Source organism: Benincasa hispida, chromosome 9 (assembly GCF_027475165.1).
Source record: "Benincasa hispida cultivar pf3 chromosome 9, pf3_genome.v1.1, whole genome shotgun sequence".
Classification (NCBI taxonomy): domain Eukaryota; kingdom Viridiplantae; phylum Streptophyta; class Magnoliopsida; order Cucurbitales; family Cucurbitaceae; genus Benincasa; species Benincasa hispida.
In genome coordinates this window covers 88,620,862-88,645,002 of record NC_143486.1, presented here as the reverse complement: position 1 = coordinate 88,645,002, position 24,141 = coordinate 88,620,862, and the positions used below count along the sequence as shown (strand labels likewise).

At 37.4% G+C, this 24,141-nt stretch overlaps 1 protein-coding gene across 1 annotated transcript; it reads right to left on the bottom strand.

Annotated features, from left to right (window-relative positions):
• Positions 1–6,860: 6,860 nt before the first annotated feature.
• LOC120087328 (uncharacterized) lies at positions 6,861–8,968 on the bottom strand. Its single transcript, XM_039044310.2, has 3 exons — positions 8,734–8,968; positions 7,512–7,931; positions 6,861–7,442 (listed from the first exon to the last, which is right to left on the bottom strand). Exons 1-3 carry the CDS (start codon positions 8,782–8,784, stop codon positions 7,230–7,232), a joined length of 684 nt encoding a protein of 227 aa, XP_038900238.1. The 5' UTR covers positions 8,785–8,968; the 3' UTR covers positions 6,861–7,229.
• Positions 8,969–24,141: the final 15,173 nt, after the last annotated feature.

Below are 24,141 nucleotides of genomic sequence, written 5' to 3'. Positions count from 1 at the left end.
CCTTATAGTGGCTCCCAATAGATAAGGGTATGGTGTAAGTTTCATTGATCAAGGCCTCTCCCCCTTGTTTGATCCAACCCACTCTATAGAGGTGTGGATGAGGGCCTGTTTTCAGTTTTAAAGCCTGAACCAGCTTTTTTGAGACCATATTTCACTACTTCCACTGTCGATAATGACCAAGCACACTTTCCCATTAATAGTACACTTGATACGGGAAAGAGAATGTCTTTGTGGTTGTGAATTGGATGTTGGAGTTAATAAGATACTTTGGACCAACATGTTCATTCCCCACATCTGATGTTACCTCAAGCTCATAAGCATCCTCTTGCTCAAATTCCTCATAAGTATCCTCTTGCTCGAATTCACTTTCATCCTCATACTCTTGGATTGTCAAATTCTTCCTTTGAGGGCAATCATTTTAGAGATGTCCAGCTTGACCATACCTAAAACATTTTCCAAAATTAGGTCTATTATAAGGGTTAGAAGTTAGATAAAGTTTGGGTACTGCCCTTTTGTTCACCATCGATTCTTGGCCCGGAATCCTTTGGTTTAGATGAGGAGGAGTTGCCACTGATTTTTGTCCTTCATCTGAGGGCTTCTTGGATAGGAAAGGTTGCTGGTTGGTCTGTCTTTCCCAATTAGATCTCCTTCCAGCCCATCTTCTTTCATCTTTTTCAATTGTAGTGGCAATAGACATGGCTTCCGAACGGCAAGACATAGATAAAGATGAATCTTTTCTTTAATATCTTGTCGCAAACCATCCATAAATAGAGCTATTTGCTGGTTTTCATTTTCGGCCAAGTTGTTCCGCGCACTTAACCTTTGGAATTCTTCAGTATAATCCTCAATGTTTCTACTGCCTCGTTTACAGTGTTGAAACTGATTGTAAAGAAGTCTTTCATGATGAATTGGTAGAAACCTCTTCTTCATTAGACGTAGCATCTTGAGCCAACTTCGAATTGGTCATTTTCCAAAGATTCTTCTATTGTTTTGGACTTGATCCCACCAAGCGGATGCTCCCATTTTTAGCTTTAAGGAAACTATTTTAACTTTTTTGTCTACCGGAATTCCCATTTATTCAAAGAAACTTTCAACATCTTTTACCCAATCATGGAAAGTTTCAATATTCATTCTTTCATTATAGGTTGGGATGTCAATATTCATTTGATAGTCTGGTTCTTATCTCCAATAGGGCCCTCTTCCTTGTTGCCTTCCCTCGTGCCAATTCTAGATAGGAGGCAATTCATCCCCTTGAAATTCTTGAAATCTTGGTTGCCTTTCTTGAAAGGGAGGGCGGTATCGTAGGTGTTGTTCTTGATATGGTGGTTGGAATCTTGTATCTCCCAAGTATTCTAAGCAATCAACTTCATCAGAGGAATCAGAATCATAACCTAAAAGGTTTTGAGGAATCAATCTTACTTGGTGTTGGAATTGTGGTGCTCTATCCAATTGATTTTGAGGAATCAGCCTTTGTTGCCATAGATTTTCACTTCGGGGATCCTCTCTTGGAGAGAATCTTGGTCTTTCTTGATTTTTTGTCCACATAAAAGCTTTTTTTTTCTTGTTTTCCAATCGTCGGGAATGATAATCTTTGGACTTCTTGGTTTTCTTATTCTTCATTCATGCTTTTTGTACGGGTTCTTTACCTTTGATCATCCTACTGAATTCTTGAGTTAATTGTTCAATGGCTAACTTCATGTCATTTACTTTAGATTGAACATTATGCAGTCCTTCATTGAGATTTCCCACATAGTCTTCTACTTGCTATAGCCGAATATTAAGGGATCTTGGAGACAAAGAAGCTTCCGCTTCATTAAGAGGAGGAGGGGGATTTTTGGGATTCTTTCTCAACATCAGGTCATCGTTCATATGAGTACTCTGATACCAAACTTAATGCAATCAAATCTTGGAGAAATATTGAAGCTAAAAAATCTAAAATTTTTATTGAATGAATAAGAGATAATAGGGTCACCTTTAAATAGACCTAAAGGAAGGGTGTGTTCACACCTAACTAACTTAACTTTAACCTAACTAAACCTAACTCTAGCCTCTTTGAATAGATCCAAAGAGGAAGGACTTGTTCATACCTAAACTAAAAATGTTTTACAGAAATATAAAGAGAATAAAAATACAAAAATTACTAAAATACCCTTACATCAGCTATTCTACCACATGTTTTTGTTGGGGCTACCTTCAAGGCATGAAAGCATACAAGTTGTATGGCATCAAGCAAAAGAGGTTTTCTTATATCAAGGAACGTTGTCTTTCATGAAAACATTTTTCTCTTTCATAACATTTCAAATGAAGACGATGTTATTGATCATTTTCCTGGTTTTTGCTTGCCTAAACCATTTTATGATTATTCCATAGATATATGTGTACCTACAGTGGAAGCAAATACGTCTAGTCCTTTGGCAAATGAGTCATCTCCCATCAACAATGATAGCAGCAATAATCAGAATTCATCGAGTATTCCAATTGAATCTAACTCTTCATTAGAAGCCACTAACATTCAATCCCATTCTTATACTTAAATTCTTTAAGCTTCACTTGATATTGTTGCTCCTCAACCCTTAATTCGAAAGTCCACAGGAGTTTCAAAGTCTCCTTCATATCTGTAGGCGTATCACTGCAATCTAATTACTGAGATATCAAGTTTAAAGTCTCTTTCCACTCGGTATCCACTTGAGTATTATCTTTCCTACCAAAAGTTGTCATCACAACACAAGGATTTTATTATGCAAATATCTTCTCATCAGGAGCCTAAATTCTATCATGAAGCAGTCAAAAGTGATTAGTGGAGAAAGGCAATGAAGGCTGAATTAAATGCCATGGAGACCAATAATACATGGAGCATTGTTCCTACCTAGTGGCAAAAATTCTATTGGATGTCGGTGGGTTTACAAAATGAAACACAAAGCTGATGGATACAAAGTTAGACTGGTAGCTAAAGGATATATGCAACAAGAAGACTTGGATTATTTTGAGACCTTTTCTCCGGTTGCAAAAATGATCACCGTCGACTCTTCTTACAACTGTAGTTTCAAAGCAATGGCTATTATTCCAATTGGATGTCAATAACAGCATGTTACATCTATCTCTTTGAAGAAGTCTACATGGACTTACCTCTAGGATACAAACCTATTGCACCAATTCAGGGGGAGAAAATGGTTCACAAGTCAATTTATGGTCTCAAACAAGCTTCGAGACAATAGTTTGCTAAGTTTTCAGCACGGTTGTTGTCATTGGGATTTCGACAGTCAAGAGCAGATTATTCTCTGTTTGTAAAATGCAAAGATGAAACTTGTTTTACTCTTCTTGTTTACGTGGATGACATGATTATTACGGGTGTCAGCTCCATGTATATTGATCATCTTAAACCTACTCTTAACAACACCTTCAAGTTAAAAGATTTGGGGTAATTAAAGTACTTTGTTGGACTTGAATTGTCAAAGTCCTCATCAGGTTTATATCTATCCCAGAAACATTACATTTTGCAACTTATTGAGGACTCCAAATTACTTGGAGCCAAACTTGTTGTTTTACCGATGGATCCTCATTTGAAGTTGATATCGATTGCTCAAAACCTTCTTCAAGATGCCTCTGTTTATAGATGATTAAACGAGAGATTATTATACTTGACAATATCAAGGCCGGATATCACGTTTGTTGTTCACAAGTTGAGTTAGTACATGGTCAAGCCTACTCATGATCACCTCAATGCAGCTCATTATTTGATTAAATACTTGAAAGGCTCTTCTAGCAAAGGAATACTATTGCCTAAAGTATTCACAATACGGGCTTTTGTTGATGCGGATTGAGGAACTTGTCTTGACACAAGACGATCCATTATAAACTTTTGTGTATTCCTTGGGACCTTTCTAGTTTCATGGATATCTAAAAAGCAACATACAATCTCTCGCTCATCGACTAAATCCAAATATCGTGCATTAGCTAGTGCTTCTTGCGAAATTGTGTGGCTTAAGAGTTTACTTGAAGAGCTGCACATTGTTTCTCCTTCGCCTTACCTTCTCTCTTGTTTTATGATAATTAGGCTGCCATATACCTAGCTTCTAACCGGATGTTTCATGAGAGGAAAAAACACATCAAGTTGGATTTTCATTTTGTTCGTGACAGAGTAACTAATGGTTTGAATCAATACTCTCACCTATATTGCATATTGAATCATAGGAGATGTAATTCAACCTTAACTCAAGTAAGCAGATTTTTGTAGATTATTAATAAGCACAATTCAAACCAGGCTAATCAAATTGTTCAATCTCTTAATTTAAACGGAAAAAGAAGTACAATATGATACCATTGTGAACTGCAGCAAAGATCTCGAGTTCAGGCTAGATTTGTTTTAGTATATTCGAAAAGCGAAGTGCATTCTTGAACACTGTTCAAGATCATACTGCTTTCTTAATTAAAGAGCGAAAACCACTTATTTAACTGATATGAAAAGATAACGTTCGAGGAAAATGCAATTCCAAAAGGAAGAAAGAGTAGAATTAAAAGCACAGAACCATCCATATTCTAACAGGAAGAGAAGAGATCAAATTTATTCATCACTCATACGAAAACATGAAACGAATAATTACGCAGCAAATGAAAGCGTAGAACTCGGGCATTAATGGAGGCTGTGGTGCCCATTAGTCAAGAGGAAAAAGAATCTTTCAAAGCTTCCAAACATCCGGTTCTTGAAAGCATCCAAACATATGAATAGCGCAAACCACACGACAGGGGATGTAGTTGTTGCGACGCCGACAAGGCTAGAGGTAAAAGTGCTCCAAAGCCTAATCGTTGTTCCTCAACTTCCTCATTTTCTTTTTTTCCCGATGGCGAAACTCTCACTCCAAACACCAGAGCATGCATATTACCAGGTGGCAGGGATCGTATATGCTTGCTCACATGGAATCTCCCAAAATGAAATTTGTGTATGTGGCCGATTAGAAAAACTCACGAGAAATTGACGTATCGCATTGATGAAAGGAGATTTATTAATATATCGTGATTTACTATACGATATGTCGGCTTAATGACTCCTGTAAAATTGTGTTGGGCCAGTGAAAGCCCACATATCATAAAAGGAAAGTGAGCTTGTTAATCATGATCCGTTCGTTCGACAACCTAATCTTGGGAATAGATAAATGAGTTTCTACATAGAAGACCTAAAGAAAGCCTTATATTTCATAAATGTCTTAAAATTTGAATTTTTTTCAAATATGACTTTTAGGGTTAATTTTGGACAATCATACCCTTTTTCATTTATTTAGATCTGATTTTTATTTATATTTTCCTATTTTTGAAACCACCTTAATGATGAAGAGAGAGAATACATTTACTATAGAGAGATAAAATATATTTAATATAATTTTTCCCATTTATCAATAGGAGAGAGAAAATAAATCTATTGTAATTTTTTTTTCCATTTTTCAATTTGAAAGAACTGCATTTAATGAAAATTTATTTTCTATTTACGTTGGTTTTCACGTAACTTATTGGTTTTTTTTTTTTACGAATTAATGGTTATTTTAAATATACTTTAGAACATTTTGACGAATTCATGATTATTTTAAATATACCTTAGAACATTTTGTTAAGTATTTGAAATATTCTAACCAATATATGAAATATACTATAGTTTATAAATTAGAAATTGACTCAATACTTGACATAAGTCACAATGTAAACCAATATATGAAATATACCACAGTATATAAAACTTCATAAATTTCATTTACACCATAAACTATGTATCATATATACCACTTAGGTAGTCAGAAATCATAAAAATTAAAATTTGTATATATCATAATACATGAAGTCTAAATATATATATATATATAACACTCTCATTTATATCAAATAAACTAATACATATATCACAGTATATATCAAATTTCCTACAAAAGTTAAAAAAAAAAAGTACATATATATAACAAATAGGAAACAAAAAAGTTAAATCGGATCAGCCGTTCGTCTACTCCAAGTTTGCCATTGTCGTTCGATGCTCTGAGTCCGCCGTCGTCATTCATTTGCTCTGAGTCCGTTGTCGCATTCATTTGCTCCGAGTCCACCATTGTCATTCGTTTGCTCCAAGTCCGCTATTGCCGTTCTTGTCATTCCATGCTCGCCCCATCGTCGGATGCAACTCACACTTGCCTACAACTCAACATCGTAAGGAGAAAAGAGAGGGAGAGAGAAAAGAAGAGGAGGAAGAAATGACCTTGAAGCATGGAGGAGAGAATATATACATATAGGATAGAAAATGTGCATGAAGGAGAGAGAATCTGCGTGAGAGAGAAAATACATGGAGGAGAGAGAATTATACATATATATATATATATAACACTGATATTAATGAAAATATAAAGACCAATAGATTTTTTTTTTGTGTAAACAAATAAAGTTCAAAATATTGACGTAATATGGACCTATTTTTCAGGTCTTTTATGTAGAAATCCCTACATAAATTTGCAAAAATTCATGTTTTTTTTTAATCGACTGCAAAAGTATTTCTCAAAATTAAAATTACACATGAGAAGAAATTTGTTTTAATTCTTTAAAACAAATTTAGCACTAATAATTTCTTATCTCCATGCTTTATATCTCATCAGTATTTTTAAAATCTCTCACATGGAACACAAACAACTAATAAAAATTTTTTTTTTTTAAAAGAAAAAGAAAAAGATGAAGAAATCTCAGCTTGCTGTTCCACATTTTCTTGATTTATTATTTCACTAAATTGAATTATTGCAGAATGCAGTTCAACGGAAACTCAAATCCAACTCTGCAAAAGAACGAAAGTTTGTAACAGAACCACAATATAGAACCAAAGTTCACCAAAAAGAGGGAGGGGCCCAAAGGAAGACAGCGCCAAAACTTTGCTCATTACCAAATTATGAAGCCGATAAACAATACCTAGCTAGCATTACGTCTCAGAGCAAGAGTTTGGATACATACTCATACACACAAACCCAAGTATAGCTCAACTGGTCTAAGAAAATGTCAACCAAGAGGTCAGCAATTCATATCTTTCCACCCCATTAATTGTTGAACTCAAAAGGAAAAGAAAACCTACTTATACATGGCTGGGGTTCACCGATGCGTCTTGAATGAAAGGTTTCCATACATCTCATAACATCATGTTCTCCCATCCTTACATGATGACCAAATTCTTCTTGGAAGCGAATATTGACATCTGAAACAATCATATTCATCCATGTTTAAGATGTACCTTGACCTACAAATGGGCTTTGTTCATTTGGTCGATTTCTTTCTCTTGACAAATTTCTCCACAGCCACAAAACTTGCATTAACCCCCCATTTGCAACATGCAAAGGAAATGCCTGTGCTTGAATTACGAAGCCATAAGCAATTAGCTTCACGAGAACGAAGAAGGAACCGAGACCATAAAGTTGTTTCTTGAAGATTGATTCCTGTAGAATGGTTGATGTTTTATTATTTGTAGCATGGAATAAAGTAAACAATGTAGAAGCAAAATGTACCTCAGAGTTGCTTTTGCCAAACACTTCTTGAGATATCTCTTTTAAAAGGTCAGTCAACAAGACACCAATAAAGAGGCCAATTGGAATCAGTAACTCCTCATTTCTAACTATGGATGCTACAAAATCTGAAAAGGAGCTGAGAACAAAGAACAAGAGAAGAGACCATTTCAGTGTCTCCTTCCCCATAAAAAGCAGTCTCTCCACCAGTATCTTCTCTGCTTCCTTCCATGGAAAAATTTTAACGGGTTCAGGAACGACCTCCTGCATCTTCTCTTTCAAACTTTCAATTTCTATAGGCATGGAATTAGAATCCATAAACCGTGCCATTTTTACTTTCATTGAAGTTGCAAGGGTAGCTTGGCGACTACCATACAGCAGCAAGCAGCTATTAAAAGATGGTTTCTCCTTGAATAGAATAATCTGCAGAAATAGGCAAATACACAATCAAAAGCCTAAGTTGGATCAAAGGTCACAAAACAAGCGGGGAGAAATCAATCTCAAAGCAAGCAAAATATTCAAAATCTCATTCAAGCTCATGAGTTATAGCCAAGTGAAAATCAATATTAACTGAGAACAAAATGACATTATAGAGTTCGAATACAGGCTCTCATACAACTATAAATCACCAATCAACCCAAAAGCTTAAGCTGATGGATAATAGTAAATTTAACAAAAGTGCCGCACACAACCGAACTGTGACATCTGAACAAGAAAATTCCCAAGCAACTAATTGACTTATTAACAACTATACTAAATCAATGAACTAAATCAAAGTACACCAACGATCTGCATTATTCTAATTTCGTAAGTAAAACAACCTAAACTACTTACCTTAAATCCCCAGTAATTCCCCATTTCTTACACTTCAGAATCTCATCAACATTTTGCCTAGAAAACTTTGCAGGGGAATCAATCCATTTCCTTAAGGCAACTGGTATTTATTAAATTCCAAGCGTAATAAAGGATACAAAGCTCTTTCTCGAGCATTCAATTATAATTAGATTACAAGCACTACGATGATACCAATAATTCTACACGAAGAAATGAAGAAATTTGCACACAATCGGGTCCTTTGAGTCCTAGATTACTCTTCTAACAAATTAAAGAAATACCTAACAGGAATTAAGGCTAGTAGACCGAAAAGGCTAAGTAAATTATTGAGCTCAATCAGTTCATTTGGTAATTCCTCATAAATCAATCGAGACGACAAACAAGAATTTACCCTGGACGTCGGAGATAAGGAGGGCAGCGAAATTGACGCCGGCAGCGCCATTTGATATCCCAGATCTCGCCGTTCGCCGTTCGCCGTTATCCTCTTCGCCTTCTCTACATTAATCTCTCCCTCTCTATCTTTGTAGGGTTGGGTGGGGTTCTCCGATTCGGGTTCCTAACCAAGAAGCCTCGCCTCCCTTTTGTCGTCTCTCCCTTTTTCCAATAATTTTTTTAGTTAGAATTACAACTTTTATTGCACTTAAATTAGATAAAATAATATTTTTTTTTATATAATCAACAACTCTACACATACATTAATAGTCATCAGTCTTATAGTAGTTGGAAGTGGTTACTGAAGTTGATTATCGAAGATGATTTTTGCTAGAGTTTGTAGTTGGAAGTGGTTGTCAGAGCCTGAAGTTGGTCGCATGAAGGTGTATTGGAATTGGTTGTCGAAGTTTTTCACGGAGGTGGTTTTCAAATCTCAAAGTTGGTCAGGCGAAAGTATCGTCAAAGTTGGTCAGGCGAAAGTATCGTCAAAGTTGATCATCGAATATGATTTTTGTTGGAGACTATAGTTGGAGGTGACTGTCGGAGTTCGAAGTTAGTCACATAAAGGTGGTTAGAATTAGTTGTCGTAGTCTGTTGTCAAAGGTGGTTGTCAAAGCCTCGAGTTGGCCGTCAGAGTTGCTCACTCAAAGGTGATTTTCATCGGAATTTGTAGCCAGAGGTGGTTGTTGGAGCCTACGAAGGTGGTTGTCAGAGTTAGTCATCGGAGTTTGTTGTCGGAGCCAATTGGACGTCGGAGTTGTTGAGGTTGATGCCCTATGTAAACAGTATATACGAACACCTATGATTGTTAATATATGATATTTACTTCACATTTTGTTGTTTTACTCATTTACTTATTTTAGCTGCTTTACCACAAACCAATAAACATAAAATCTCTGGTTATCTGTATGTGACTCAAGCATGTATGTGGTGATATACAAGTGGATCATGTCTTGAGTGATAACCAATATAGTCTGTAGTATATGGATATAGGAGGGAAATCTTATCCTGGTAATGCTACGGACGCGGCCCGCTTTGTGGAATGGTCACAAGTGTTGTGACTTGCCACAGATTATCTGATCCTGATCATTCGTGTTGGGGACATGCGAGTGGGGGTGTTCTATACAAAGAGTTTGTATAAGACCTGACCACGAAGTGTTAATGTCTCGTTATATAACACCGTTCATGACAGAGACTTCACTTCACTAGGATGACCATAGGTAACATGACCTCAATCCTAAGTGAGTTGGGAACTCCTGCCATTGAGGGCACTCCTTTGATTTGTATGGGTGCGAGTGCCTAAGTCGACGATTCAAACTTACCATTTTGGGGATACGTCTGATTTGGGAGCTGGGAACTCAACTACACAAGATGGAATTCACTCCTTCTCTGAGGCAGGGGTAAGTAGATAGATGGCTTCCTTAAGGGCTGATTCTGGGGCTTGAACGATGTGGTGCCACACACATTCTCTTAGCCCGAGAGGTGTTCACACATAGTTGGACTATGTTGTATTGTTTATTAGAGGAATCAGTGGTACTTAAGGAGTGAGATGTAACTACAAGAGCAAAACGGTAAATTGGCCTAGCTGTACTTACGAGCATCTATGAAGGGTCATCGTACTCATGATTGGTTATATCCAATGGACATAGAAATATATCTGTGGTAAGAAGAGTTCAGCTGTTGGTCTTTAGTGGAATCACTAACAGTTAACGGATGGTGAATCTCGTGGCTAAAGAGTTTAGTCAGCTATTCACGTACGTTGGAGCTTCGAGCCACAGGTCCATTAGGTCACCTGGATAGCTTGGATAAAGTCGAGAACCAGTGTTTGGGTTAATTTGAAATGTTCAAATTGACAAGAGGAAGTACAATTATATATGATATAATTGGACTGGTTAACTATATATGATATAATTGGCTAAATGTATGAGATACATTATTTTGGAGAAAATTATATATAAATATGATTTATATCAAGAAGAAGAAAAATATTATAGTAGATATATGATATAAAACTATAGGATATAAATATAATATGATTATATTTATTAAATAAATTAATTGATTAATTATTTAATAATTAACCAATTTCACGTTCTAATGTGGAAACGTGGGCTGTGAGGGTTAAGGTAACCGACGGGATAAAGGTTGAAAATCGTTTTCAATTTAGATACAATTCATTCGTGCAATTCGATATCCCACACCCAAAAGAAACTGTGAACGATTGATCGCAGAGAGCCTATACGATAAATTCTCAGTCGTCTAAACGATCGTGTAGTTTTACTATACGATAAGCATCCCTGCTATACGATAGCAAAGTTCCTTCCATGCGCGCTTGTCGTCTACACGATTTCCTCTCCTCTGACTTTCTAGGTTTTTGACGCCGAGGATACCTGGGTCTCCATGGTGGTGGTGGTGTCCCCGAATCCTTGTTCGTGTACGTTTGGATCGTGCAGTAAAAGACGAGAGACTCACCGGGTGCTGATAGATCGGTGGAGTTTTTTGCTGCTGTGGGTTCACATAATCGAAGATCGTCTTCCTCTGGTAATGAACCTCTTCACTATGCTTTATCGTATTTTGAGCATGCTGTTGTTGATTTTATTATGCATAACTGTTAGTATAGAATGTATATCATTTATATTCCAGTCATTGTGAAATCGGAGCGATCTAAACCCGCTCATGGAACTCTCGTTTTGAGATCCTTCAGGAATTGGTAGCGCAAAGGTGGTCTTCGGAGTTGGGTCACCAGAGGTGGTTGTCGGAGGCTAGAATTGGTTGTCAGAGTTTGTTGCACGAAGGTTGTTAGAGCTCGGAGTTGGTCGCCATAGATGTCATCAGAGGTAGTTGTCGAAATTCGGATTTTCGTCGTCGAAATTGTCATTAGAAGTGGTTGTCGGAGGCTGGAGTTAGTCGTCGAAGTTTTCATCAGAAGTGGTTGTCGGAGCCTGGGGTTGGTTGCTGGAGTTGCCATTGGATGTGGTTGTCGGAGCCTGGAGTTAGTTCTCGGAGTGTGACAGTGGCTGATGGGTAGAGCCATTGATAAAATAGGAAGAAGGGAAAGTTGGGGTGAGTTTGAGTGAGTTGGTAAAATATATCAACTCAACTCCACCAACATTTAAAGTTGGTGGGCCAAACAATGAGTTGGTTGAAAAAGCCTGAAACCTACGTCGTTAATAAGCTTTGAGTCTGGTCAAAAGAAAATTTATAATATCGAACTACTCCTATTACTACTAAAACTTAGCAACAGTGGTAAGTCCAAGTCGATCCGCAAAGAAGCGCGATTGGTTTCGTTAAGTTAATTTTCTAACTAGAGTGATAAATGGAGGGTTATGATGTGGAAAAGATAAATGCGTGAAAAAGTAAAGTGCAACAGATATATGAAACAGTAATGGATTCATTTAGTTCTTGGATCAAGTAGTCATTCAATGTAAATTAAATCATTGTTTTCAGCTAACATATTATATATTCAAATTATGCATGCCTAGCTACCCAATCGATGTAAATTAACTAATCTCTATAAGTTTTAACAATTAAAACAGGTGGTCAACCTACATGAGCATGCAGCTGTTGTTTATGGATTTTAAATGTCTAAGCCAAATTTATAACAACTTATAAAACTTTAGACATGCTATTCATCCATAACATACATGAGTCATTGAACATTCAATATAACATTTATATTAAATACAAGAAACCCTAACATGCATACTATATATTATAACAATTATAACATACTTTCAATGCATGTAACATGCTTCCTATGGTGGGATTTTAAATCTAAATGGCATACTATATGTGCATACAAGATTTATTTAATTATAACATACATCAAATACATAAATAATTAAACACATACTGATATGGTTTTAGTTTTGGCAAAAACAAGCAAACAAAAACCTAACTACTACAAATCAGCTTCCAAATCGTCTTTGAACTGCTCGAACCGCTCCAAACCAAACCCAAGCGTCTTGAACCAGACTGGATGAGTCTGAATCAGACCATCAAAGACTGAACCGGACCAGCCAAAAACACTTTGAGGCTGAACCAGATTGGACGTTGAGAAAATCGATCGAACCGGCTGCTCTCGATCCAACTTCATAGTCCTGCAAAGGTCGATCGTGTAGTGTTGAAGGCTATCGTCTAGCTCCATCGCCTTGTGTTGTGAAGAACTACATGATCGCTTAGTGTTTGCCTCAACAAAACGATCATTTAACTTTATCGCATAAAACTACACGATCGCTTAGTGACTACCGAAGCTAAACGATCATTTAAATCTATCGTATAGAACTACACGATCGCTCAACTCCATCGCTTAGCTATCGCATAACTATCGCTTAGTTCCATTGTATAGAACTAAACGATCGCTTAACACCATCGTCTAGCGCTTTCATGTCATCGTTTAGTATCCGCCGTAGCTAAACGATCGCTTAGCTCCATCGTATAGAACATCATTGCGTCGCTTAGCCTTTCGTAGGTAAGCGATTGTTTAATTCCATCGCATAGAAACTTCAATGCTTCACTTAGTACTTCGTCTACACGATCGCTTAGCTCTGCATCTAAACGATTGCTCAGCGCTATCACGTAGCACTTCATCGCATCGCTTAGTGCACATTATAGCTAAACAATCGCATAGTACCATCATATAGTAAATTCAACGTATTGTTTAGTTCCCAAGTCAAAGCTAAACAATCGCTTAATGCTATCGTATAGCAAATTGAACGTATTGCTTAGCTCCCGCAGGTACACGATCGTTTGGCGTTCAACATCACAACGAGTAGTGCCCATTGCAGTAAAATCGTCTAGATTTGCTTCACATCGTGTAGCGTCTGGAACTAGACGATCGCTTCGCAACTGGAACCTCAACAACGATTTTTAGCCGATGTTGGAAAAACTAGAACAGCAGCTTGGCTTCCTTCACTTGTTTCTTTAATTACATCTTAATTTTGACTTTAATGACTCCAAATAAATTATAGACCATTGCTAACACATAAAAACTCATCAAACAAGAGCCAATTACAAATTTAAATGAGAAATTAAAGAGAATTAAAATGCCAAATCTCATAAAACCATATCAGGGAATCAGTTTCATATTTCTCATATAAAACACCCACCAAACCAAAATTAAACCGAATTAAATGCTTATTTGATTCTCTGATACCAATTGTAGGATTGTATCAATAGTAGCGGAAGCACAAGAATCATCTAAGCACTCAAATTCATAATTTTGGCAAAATATAAAGCATGCTTTTGCAGAAACAAGTGAGTTTCAAGACATATATTTTGTAGAACTTCTTCAAAGCTCCTTCATCAGATGCTATCTTCTCCAAATCTTGTTGTAGATCTTCTCCACTATTCTCTTGGTGCTCTAGATTGAGTTATGGAACTCAAAACAAGCTTGAATCAAGGGTAGAAGAAGAAATGTTCACTGTAGAAAACTAGCTGAAGAACTCTTTCTTCAAACCAAATTTTCTCTCAAAATCTCTATAGATTGCATCCCAATTTTCACTCCAATCTCTTCATTATATTGCAGATCAACATATACAGAAAAGAATTGCATGAGTTGCAGCTCATGCTTGGAGAAGACAAAGCCAAAGCAAATGCTTCATGTGTGAGCAACTACAAAGATGGATAATGGAAAATCTCTATTTTCCATTTTAGTGTTTTGTTATTGCTTTTTTTTTTTTTTTTTTAATTTTACTATAAAATCAAATTTTGATTTTAAAAAATCTATTTTGATTTAAAAAATAAAAATTAATTACTTTCATAAATTAATTATTAAATAAAACTTAATTAATTTAATATGAAATATTAAATTAATTTTAACACATATCCATCTTTATATATTTAAATCATATTTAAATATATATATATATATAAATTATCCTATTCCGTTTAATTCTTAAATTAAACACGTAATTATATCTCATATACTTACTAATTCCCTTAATTCTAATTTGAACGTTTCAAATTAACTTATCACGCTATTCTAGAGCTAGTCTGTTACGAGCTAGTAAGGGGACCTCGCGGACCTATAGATCATGGACTCCAATGATTCGAGATTAATTGGGTAAACTCATTAGACAAAATTAATCCCCATTCATTAACTAATAGGTTACTCCACTAAAGCCCATAGGTGCACTGTTGCACTCCCCTCACTGTAGATATATTATGTCCACATAATTTAACCATAATCAGCAAGTTGACCCTTCACAGGTTGTTCTTAATAACGGCTGGGTCAAATATCTGTTTTACCCCCGAGATTACGTCTTATTCCTCAAGTCCCTACTGATCCTCTAATGAACAATTGGTTTATGATCCAATCACTAAACCAAACTCTCTCAGCCCAGTGAGAGGGTGGGGTCCCTTGTTCAAGACCTGGATTAAGTACTTGAAAGAACAACCTTTCTTCTATCCCTAAATCGGGTAGACATGAACTCTATCTTGCATCCTATGTCCATTGCTATCTATCTAGTCTTACCCCTGAAATGGAGTCTTATTGAGCCGACGCTGTTGAGTCAATCCTCAACTATGCAAATCTAAGGGCAATCCCAAATAAACAAAAGTTCATGTTAGCTCAGGATTAAGATCGAGTTACCTAGGTCATCTAGGTGAAATAGTCAATCTTAAACAGTAAACAGCGTTATAAAGTAAGAGTGACTTATTTCTTGGTCTTGATCTTATGCAAACTCATTGCATAGGACGCCCCCACTTCTCATGTCATAACATGTACGAATTAGGATCACATCGTATGTAGCACTTTACAAATCTTTGTAACAACTACAGAGTAGACCGCATCCAATGGTATTACCAGAATAAGGTACCCAACCTCATTCATGTATCATAAATCATTTTAACTATCTATTCGAACCCGATCACTCGTATGTCTCCACATCAAGTTCAAGTACTCATACAATAGTCATGGGTCTTAGTTTATTGGATTTAGACTTTCATACAATTTATGAAATCAATAAAAAGTATATTGATTATAGAAGATATTTATTATTTTAAAAACTGCGAGTTTTTAGGATATAAAACCCAACATTTAAGTCATATGTTATGGTTCAATGATCTTAATGGCATTGGATGAATCCATTTCTCTAATCTAGGACATCTCAATTGATTGCACTTCTATCTTTACCTTTCATTGTATTTTATTGCTTTTTTATGCATTTCCTATTCCAATCCACACCAACACCTTTTTCCCCCTATTACTATTTTAACTAAAAATTCACTTTGAGGAACTAATCTTATGTGCTTCCCTAAAGTTCGACCTCAGACTTACTGCTTGTACTAGTAGTTAGTATAAGTTTTTTGTTCAGTGAATTATAAATATTATTTTACTAGCAAGGGTTTATAGGTGACGATAAACACCGAGAATCTGTCAAAGAAAGAACTTTTCATTGGTCAAAAAAGTTTTGTTATTTAACTTGCGTTTATGCTTGTTTCTCGGAAAACTAAAGTCTAGGTGGTCCGAACCATTCATTATCAAGGAAATCTTTCCTCATGGAGCTGTGGAACTTACTCGAGAGGATGGAACAAAAAACTTCAAAGTAAATGGACAAAAAGTCCAGCCATACTTTGAAGGGAATGCGGAGCATTGCAAAACATCCATCGACGTACGGAAGCCTACTTGAAGCTTGCATCGGAGACGTCCCAGTGTGCAGTCAAATACTTATATTCCAAGGACACTTCCTTTTCCATGTTTCTTTTTACTTTCTGTATATCATGCTTTCTTTACGTTCTTGCTTAAATTCTTGTTTGATAGTGAAGTTTTGAGTTTGTGTCTTTTGAATGGGTGTTTTAAAAAGAAATTTTTTGTTGACAAAAACAACCAACTTTATGGATTAACTTAAATTAGGAAACCTTAATTGGTACGTTAGAGTTGGACCAACACATAACATGCATTGGAAGAAGAAGAGTCGTTATATTGGGAGGCAGACCATTCAAGTATTTGAGTGGCCCTCGACGTGTCTCTTCAAATCTTTATTAATTGTGCAGTCAAAACGTCACCTATAGCTGACATGGGTCATATTTGTCCCCTCTCTCCACATGTGTTTTTCTACAAAAAGTCAGGGGCCCTTTCTCCAAGTCTTTTTCTTCCTCTTCGTGATTTTCCATGCCTTAACCCATTTTCAACTTCTTTGTCATCCATCTGCACCACTCTAGTCAATATCTCTAATAATTTTCAAGCTTCCTCACCAAAAACCATGTCAAATGCTTCGGACAACCAAAATGAATTTATGAGCTTCACCGGAGACAGTCTGATAAGCTCTTTCTCATCCCCATAAGTTTTTTCTTCCCCACCTTCATCCTTATCCCCATCTTCAAAAGTCATTTCTTCAACCAAACGAAATACCGCTTCATCTTCCTTTGGAAAAGCCACCGTTCAACCTAAACCCACGGCAGTTGCACGTGATAATGGGCAGAAATGCACGTTATTACAGCGCAAAGATATAAAACAATGAAGGGATTGCGACGATAAAAATATATAAAATCGTGTCCAAAAGCATTGAGTTTAGAACATTACGATCGCATGCGTCCATCACCTTAAAACAGTTAATTGATGTATTTTGTGCAGAAAAATGTGTTGGCGCAAGGCAGAATTACGATCCAAGGAATTTAGCGTCCAAGCGCATTAAGAGGTTGTGACCACAAGACTATGTAATCATATGCATTCGCGAAGATCTACTAAAGAAGGTGGCCGCATAAAGCCAATGCTTCAAGGTGAAAGCTTAATAAATCACGATGGGACAGAAAGCTGATGACGGTCGAATCCGAATTTAGTTGACAAGCTGTTAACGACACACTATAGCAAGTACGCTCAACTTTTCGGTGACAATTAATGACATCCCATTAGTGCAATCATTTGAGAGAAAAAGCTCTTCACCTTGAAGCCCTATAAATACCAAAGGCCACCTTCGTTAAAAGAGTTCGATTCGGTTCTATTTCAGATGAGCCATATAGAGAGTTCACCATACAGAATATAGTTAGCCTTTGTTCATAGTTTTCTTACACTTAGAAGGCGGAGGCGAGAGAAGAGAGAAGACGTCAGAAGATCGTTCCTGGTCAGCTCGAAAGAGTGCCAAGAAGCGATAAGAACGGAGAGAGGGCCGACTCTTGCGAAAGCAAGAATATTCTTTAAGCAGAGTAGAGAAAAACAATGTAAAAGCCTTGGGAAGCAAGAAATTGCTACCAGGCTCCCTATCTTTATTTCCCATTGTCATTCTGTATTTTGATTTCATTTATAGAATGGAACCTGCATTTCTACATCTATTCACTCTCTTTACATTACGCATGAGTAACTAAACATCTGAATGGGTTGAGAAGTACTTAGCTAGCATGACCTAAGATCTTCATTGTATACGATTATCTTATCGTATGTTGCGTCCATCACCCCTTTAAAGCTACTCGAGAAAGAGCCTAAAGAAAGAACCTAGACTTGAGAGAGCTAGGTTAGAATCTAGACTTGAGAAAGCAAGATTAGATCCGCATAAGCAAGAGATAAGCTCTATTTGATAACATGCATCACATGCACCCTAGAAATAGGTTATGGTAGTATGCGGTCACCTTGTGTATGTGTGTGTCATTCATCATCGCATAGACAAGAATAAAGGCTTAGACATAAGTCCTATAAACATCATCGCATACATCGCATGCGTTCTAAAACCAGGAGCTATAGCATTTGCATTGAGATATGACTTGCTATTGTATGTATGTAGCATGATCGCATAACATGAACGCAATCTTAGGAAGTGTTAGCTAAAACCATTCTTAACCTGTTCCCCCCGCATACTCATTGTTACTTTCGTTGTCATTAACTCTTTTCTCAATTCCGCCACATAGAATTTATACATTAAACAACCATACCAACCAACGCATTATTTGATTTGTCATCGCAAATTATCAGAAATCACCATCGCATACTATTTCCATAATCCCTGTGTTCGACCCTGGGCTTACCAGGCAACTTAGTAGGGTTTATACTTGGATCTAGCTAAGAAAACTTGCATGCACAAAGCATACACCACCATCGCATTATACACCATTATTTCATCATATTAACCACGTATCAAGTTTTTGACGTTGTTGTCGGGGACTACGTCAGTACGGATTGTGCTAATGGTAACTTTTTTATTTTCTTTGCAGACTCTCCATCTCTGTGCAATGCCTCTCCTTAGATAAGGGAAGAAGCGGTCGTCGTATGAGCGAAGGAAAAAATCCTGAACCCAATTATGACCTAGACATTGAGATAACCTTCCGAAAAAGAAGAAGAAACAACTGCCAACGACAACAAGAGAAAGATCCTAACATGGCGGAGCAACCAGAAGATAGAGCACCAAATGCAAATAATATCATGGTGAATCCCATCTTCTTGGCGAGCGACCGCAATAGGCCCATCCGGGACTATGCGTCGCCCAACCTTTATGATTTCTCACCAGGAATCATGAGGCCAGCCTTCGACGGATCAAGGTTCGAAATGAAATTGGTGATGCTGCATATGATTCAAACTGCTGAATAGTTTGGCGGTAGGTATGGTGAGGATCGCATGCCCACCTCCAAAGTTTCATCGAGATATGCAATATGTTTGTGTTCCCAAACATCTCTGTTAAGGAGGTTTGATTAACACTATTCCCATTTTCGTTGTGTGACCAAGCACGAAAATTGGCTTATTCTCTCGAATCAAGGAAGATTACATCATGGGAACAGGTAGTGGAGAAGTTCATGAAGAAGTAGTCCCCCCCGACAGAAAATGCCAGAAGAAGGAAGCTGATTACCAATTTTGAACAAGATATCGACGAATCGCTCAGTGATGCCTGGAGGAGGTTTAAGAGGCTGGAAGAGATTGCCCGCATAATGGCTTACCAGATTGTCTACAGATGGAAAATTTCTACCACGGATTGAACCCTACATCGCAGACGGCTACCAATGCGGCAGCAGCTAGAGGTCTGCTTTACAAAACATATGATGAGGCTAAGAATATACTTGATCACATTTCGAAAAATCACGAAGACTGGAGAGAAAACGATCAAAGACTAAGAATTAAAAACAGCGATGCAAATAATGGGGCCATCGCATCCCTACAAAACCAAATGACTGCGATGATGAATTTGATGCAAGGAATCGCAATTAATGGCCCAGGAACGCAAATGGGGCAAGTCAACGCAATCGATCAAGTGAGCGCAAGTTGTGCTACTTGCGGTGAAGGCCATCCAATGGAAGAGTGTCCGAGGAACCCACAGTCTGTCTATTTCGTGAAGAATAATCCGTTTTCCAACACTTACAACCCTAGGTGTAGAATGCAACTCGCATGCGATCTTAATGTTCTAAACTTAATGATTTTCAATGAAGCAAAGAAGCGACGTTGGTGGAAGACAATGGTTTTCACTTCTTCCCAAAAATCATTAACGAAGCGCTCCACATGCAAGATAACCCTGATGCTGAGGGTACCGCATCATTGAGCAGCTAACTCCAAGTCAATTGGAAGATGCGGTGAGAATAGTGATCAAGCTTGGGAGCTCGTGGCATATTTCAAGAACGGGCGTCATGACCATGGCACCCATAAATCTTCTCTCGAACACCAACCTGTGGCTATACCTGATCAAGAACTGTATCATGCCCACAACACATGATGAAACTATATCATGGGAGAAATTCTTGGCCACCTATTATATAATGCAATGCATACCCCTTAATGTGGGAAAGCTCATCATCGATCAGATTAAGATTGTCAAAGGGAAGCCATGCGACAGTTGTACTTTCCGTGGCTCATCTATACGTTGTGCAAATATGCTGGCTGAAGGAAATCAGACATGAGAATTTCCATGAGAAGTGGAATGATCTTTCCAAGTTCTATTCGATATTGAACATACATAATTACAGTACAAGAAACGAAAACTTACAAGTCATGCACAATACGAAATTACAACATGCTTTACCAGATAATCAAGGGAAAAATTATACATACCTTTCAAGATTCATCTTCAAACTCCCTGGATCACGAACACTCGTTCAATCTCCAAGACTGCAACACACGAACGCTCGAACACAGTGATTGCAACTCAACACGATCAATCAATAAACACGAACTCAACGATCTCCAAGATCACAAACCCAATGAACGACCTCCAAAACCTTGACTTAGTCGAGCTGAGTAAGACACCACCACAATGGCTACCTTGGTATTCTCGGTATGAGAATCCCGAAGTGTGGGCTCTATGTGGACTTGGTTAGAGGAAGAGATCGGAGGAGTAACAATTGTGTAAACGATTGAGCAAGTGGGAGATGACAAAAGTCTATCGTGTAGACGAATGCACAATCGCTTAGCAAACGACAAGCTATCCTATAGCGAAAGCCCCGCAATCGTTTGGAAGACGACCAGATGAGTGAACTATCGTGTAGTGTCACTCCACGATCGTTTAGTCTCTCTTTCAGCTATTGTTTAGTGAAAACAATTCTCACTTGATAGCATACCATGAGTCTATATGAGAATGGAAAAACCTCCTAAATTTAGGAAAACATTTTTCCTTTTATCTCACGGTTACCATGAAACCACCAATAACCTCCCATTAAATTGGTTATTAGAGAAAAAGATATAATAATCTAATAACTAATATTATTATAAATATATATGATAACCAACCTACGATATTATATTTATAACCTATAGTTTTAATATTTCACCTCGTGAAACATATGAATCATAGTTCTTTTCTATTTCATGGTACTTAATGTAAATCATATTTACATTAATCCTCCACTTGATGTATCTCATATATCACACCGATCATATCATATATAATCAAATTTCCTCTTATCAATTTGAACATTTCAAATCAACACCAAGAACTGATTCTTAACTTGAATCCATTGAGCTACCAAGAGGACCTTATGAACCTGTAGCTTGAAGCCTAAACGGTACATGAATAATTGACAAAACTCTTTAGTCACAGGATTACCATCCGTTAACTGCCACACACTTCACTAAAGACCGAAAACTACACTCTTCTTACTACAGATATATTTTGTGTCCATATTAACCAATCAACAGTGTGATAACCCTTCACAGATCGCTCGTAAGTATAGCTGGGCCAATAATCGTTATGCTCCTGTAGTTACATCTAACTTCTTAAGTACCACTGATCCCTCTAATGAACATAAGTCATAGTCCTACTATGACTGAGTTTTTTCTTCCAAAGAGAAGTTGTGACCGCTATGTTCAAAACGCGGAATCAGCTTTTAAGGGAGCAATCTATCTACTTACCCCTACTTCGGGGAAGGAGTGAATTCCATCTTGTGTAACTGAGTTCCCAGCTCCAAAATCAGATAAATCCCCAAAAAGGTAGGCATGTTGAGATGGAAATCTGGCCACTCTCACCTATACTAATCAAAGGACCGCCCTTAAAGGTATGAGTTTCCAAAACACTCAGGATTGAGGTCATATCACCTATGGTCGTTTAGGTGAGATGTAAGTTTCAAGTATCAACGGTGTTATATAAAGAGACTAGCATCTCGTGGTCCGGTCTTATACAAACTCTATGTATAGAACACCTCCGCTCGTATGTCTCCACATGAATGGTCAGGATCTACCATCTGTAGCAGTTCACAACACTTGCAAACCTCTACAAAGCGGGTCGTATCCGTAGTGTCACCAGGATCAGGTATCCTCTTTAATCTTTATACTACAGACCTATTTAGGTTATCACTTAAGGCATGATCCACTTGTATATCTCATATACATGCTTAAGTTTATATACAATAACCATGGAGCTTTGTTTATTGGATATGAGTAAATGCCAAATAAAATAACTCTTATTTTATTCATAACAATATGTAGAGTTTACAAACTACGAGACTTCGGAAGAATTAGGACACCAATCCCAACACTGGCATCCCACTGGGGGATTATTTTTAAAGAAGTTGATGGGCTGATGAAAATTAAGCTCATTAGACGTTTATGAAGAGGGTCGCCCAATCAGCCCAGCTTGCCTCCCAAACCAAAGACTTCAAGGCCTCAGCCTAAAGCACGTATTGAAACTTTTGAAGATGAACCAAGTAATGAAGCTTCACCTGATGAACATGAGTCAGAGGTTGAGCCTTTCAACCTGTCTATGGACCTCAACCAGTCAGAGGTTGATGGGCTGATGGAAATTAAGCCTCTCAGCACTAACATCTCCTGTTAATGAACCAAATGATCCAAATCATCACGATGGAACGCATAAGGACAAGATTGGTAAAACAGTGAGCCCTAGGCATTCTCCTTTCCTCTCTCTCCTACCTTCTGCCTGTTGACCTTCCAACAGTCATCTACAAGCCAACTGAATTGGGAAAAAGCAATGCCCACATCATTACCAGTTCAGTTGAGGAGATGCGTGAACCACAACTTTTCCTTGGCTCTCAGTCCAACAAACCTACACCTCCTACCGTACATGTCAACATGGATGAGTTCAAAAAGTACCTCCAAGCCCAACTCTGGCCCCTGGCCACATTCATGGAAGCTCTTCACTTGCAGACGACTCTACAATGCCAGAATATTGTTTTAAGAGATTACTTGCGTCAGCAAACCTAGAGGAGTTAAGACCAGTTCGACTTCAAGATGCAGCATATTAATCAAGTCTTGATGGGAATTTTTGCCCCACCTCCGTTTCTGAAGCACTTGCAAGATACCCTTAGATTCATGAATGAATACCCTACTTCTGAGTGTAGGGACGATTCGCCAGCCTTGTAAACAAATTTGGAGGTGTTGGCCTTTTGATTGTATTCTTTTGATCAACTTTTATATGCGTTTATCCATTTTGAATTTCATGTATATATCTTTACCAAGAATTCAATTTACGTCATTTTGATCCTTGCGTTTGTCTTAAATATTCCTCCTATTTTGTTTTATCATTATTTTTGTGTCTTGTGTCGTACTTTGATACCTCGATGATGACACTAATGTCTGATAACTCACAACTTATCATTATTTTTGTGTCTTGTGTCGTACTTTGATACCTCAAGGATGACACTAATGTCTGATAACTCACAAGTGTTTAGGATAGGCGTTAGAAATCTAAGTCTAAACACCTCACTGAATTAAATATATCCTTGATTTCCCCATGCGTGTAAGCCTCAACTCAACCTTCTTTTGAAATTTTCTAAGGCATTTTTGTAGTTCTTTTTCAACAATGAGGGCCTTGTTGACCTCCAAAATTTGGGGGTGGGGAGGTTCGAATTGATGCGTTCTCTCGTTAATAAAAATCTTCACAATTTCACTCATATTGACCAATGTATATATAACAAAATAATAAAAATAATTTGAATATAATAGCAAAACTCCAATATTAGCGCAAATGAAAACCCAACCTGATATGAATTAAGTTGGAAATGACAC

Coding starts and splice junctions, on each gene's coding strand:
- LOC120087328 (XM_039044310.2), bottom strand. CDS start 8,784: ATGGCGCTGCCGGCGTCAATTTCGCTGCCCTCCTTATCTCCGACGTCC. Junction 7,932..8,733: donor CCTTATCTCCGACGTCCAGG/GTAAATTCTTGT, acceptor CTATTTCTGCAG/ATTATTCTATTCAAGGAGAA. Junction 7,443..7,511: donor TTGGCAAAAGCAACTCTGAG/GTACATTTTGCT, acceptor ACCATTCTACAG/GAATCAATCTTCAAGAAACA.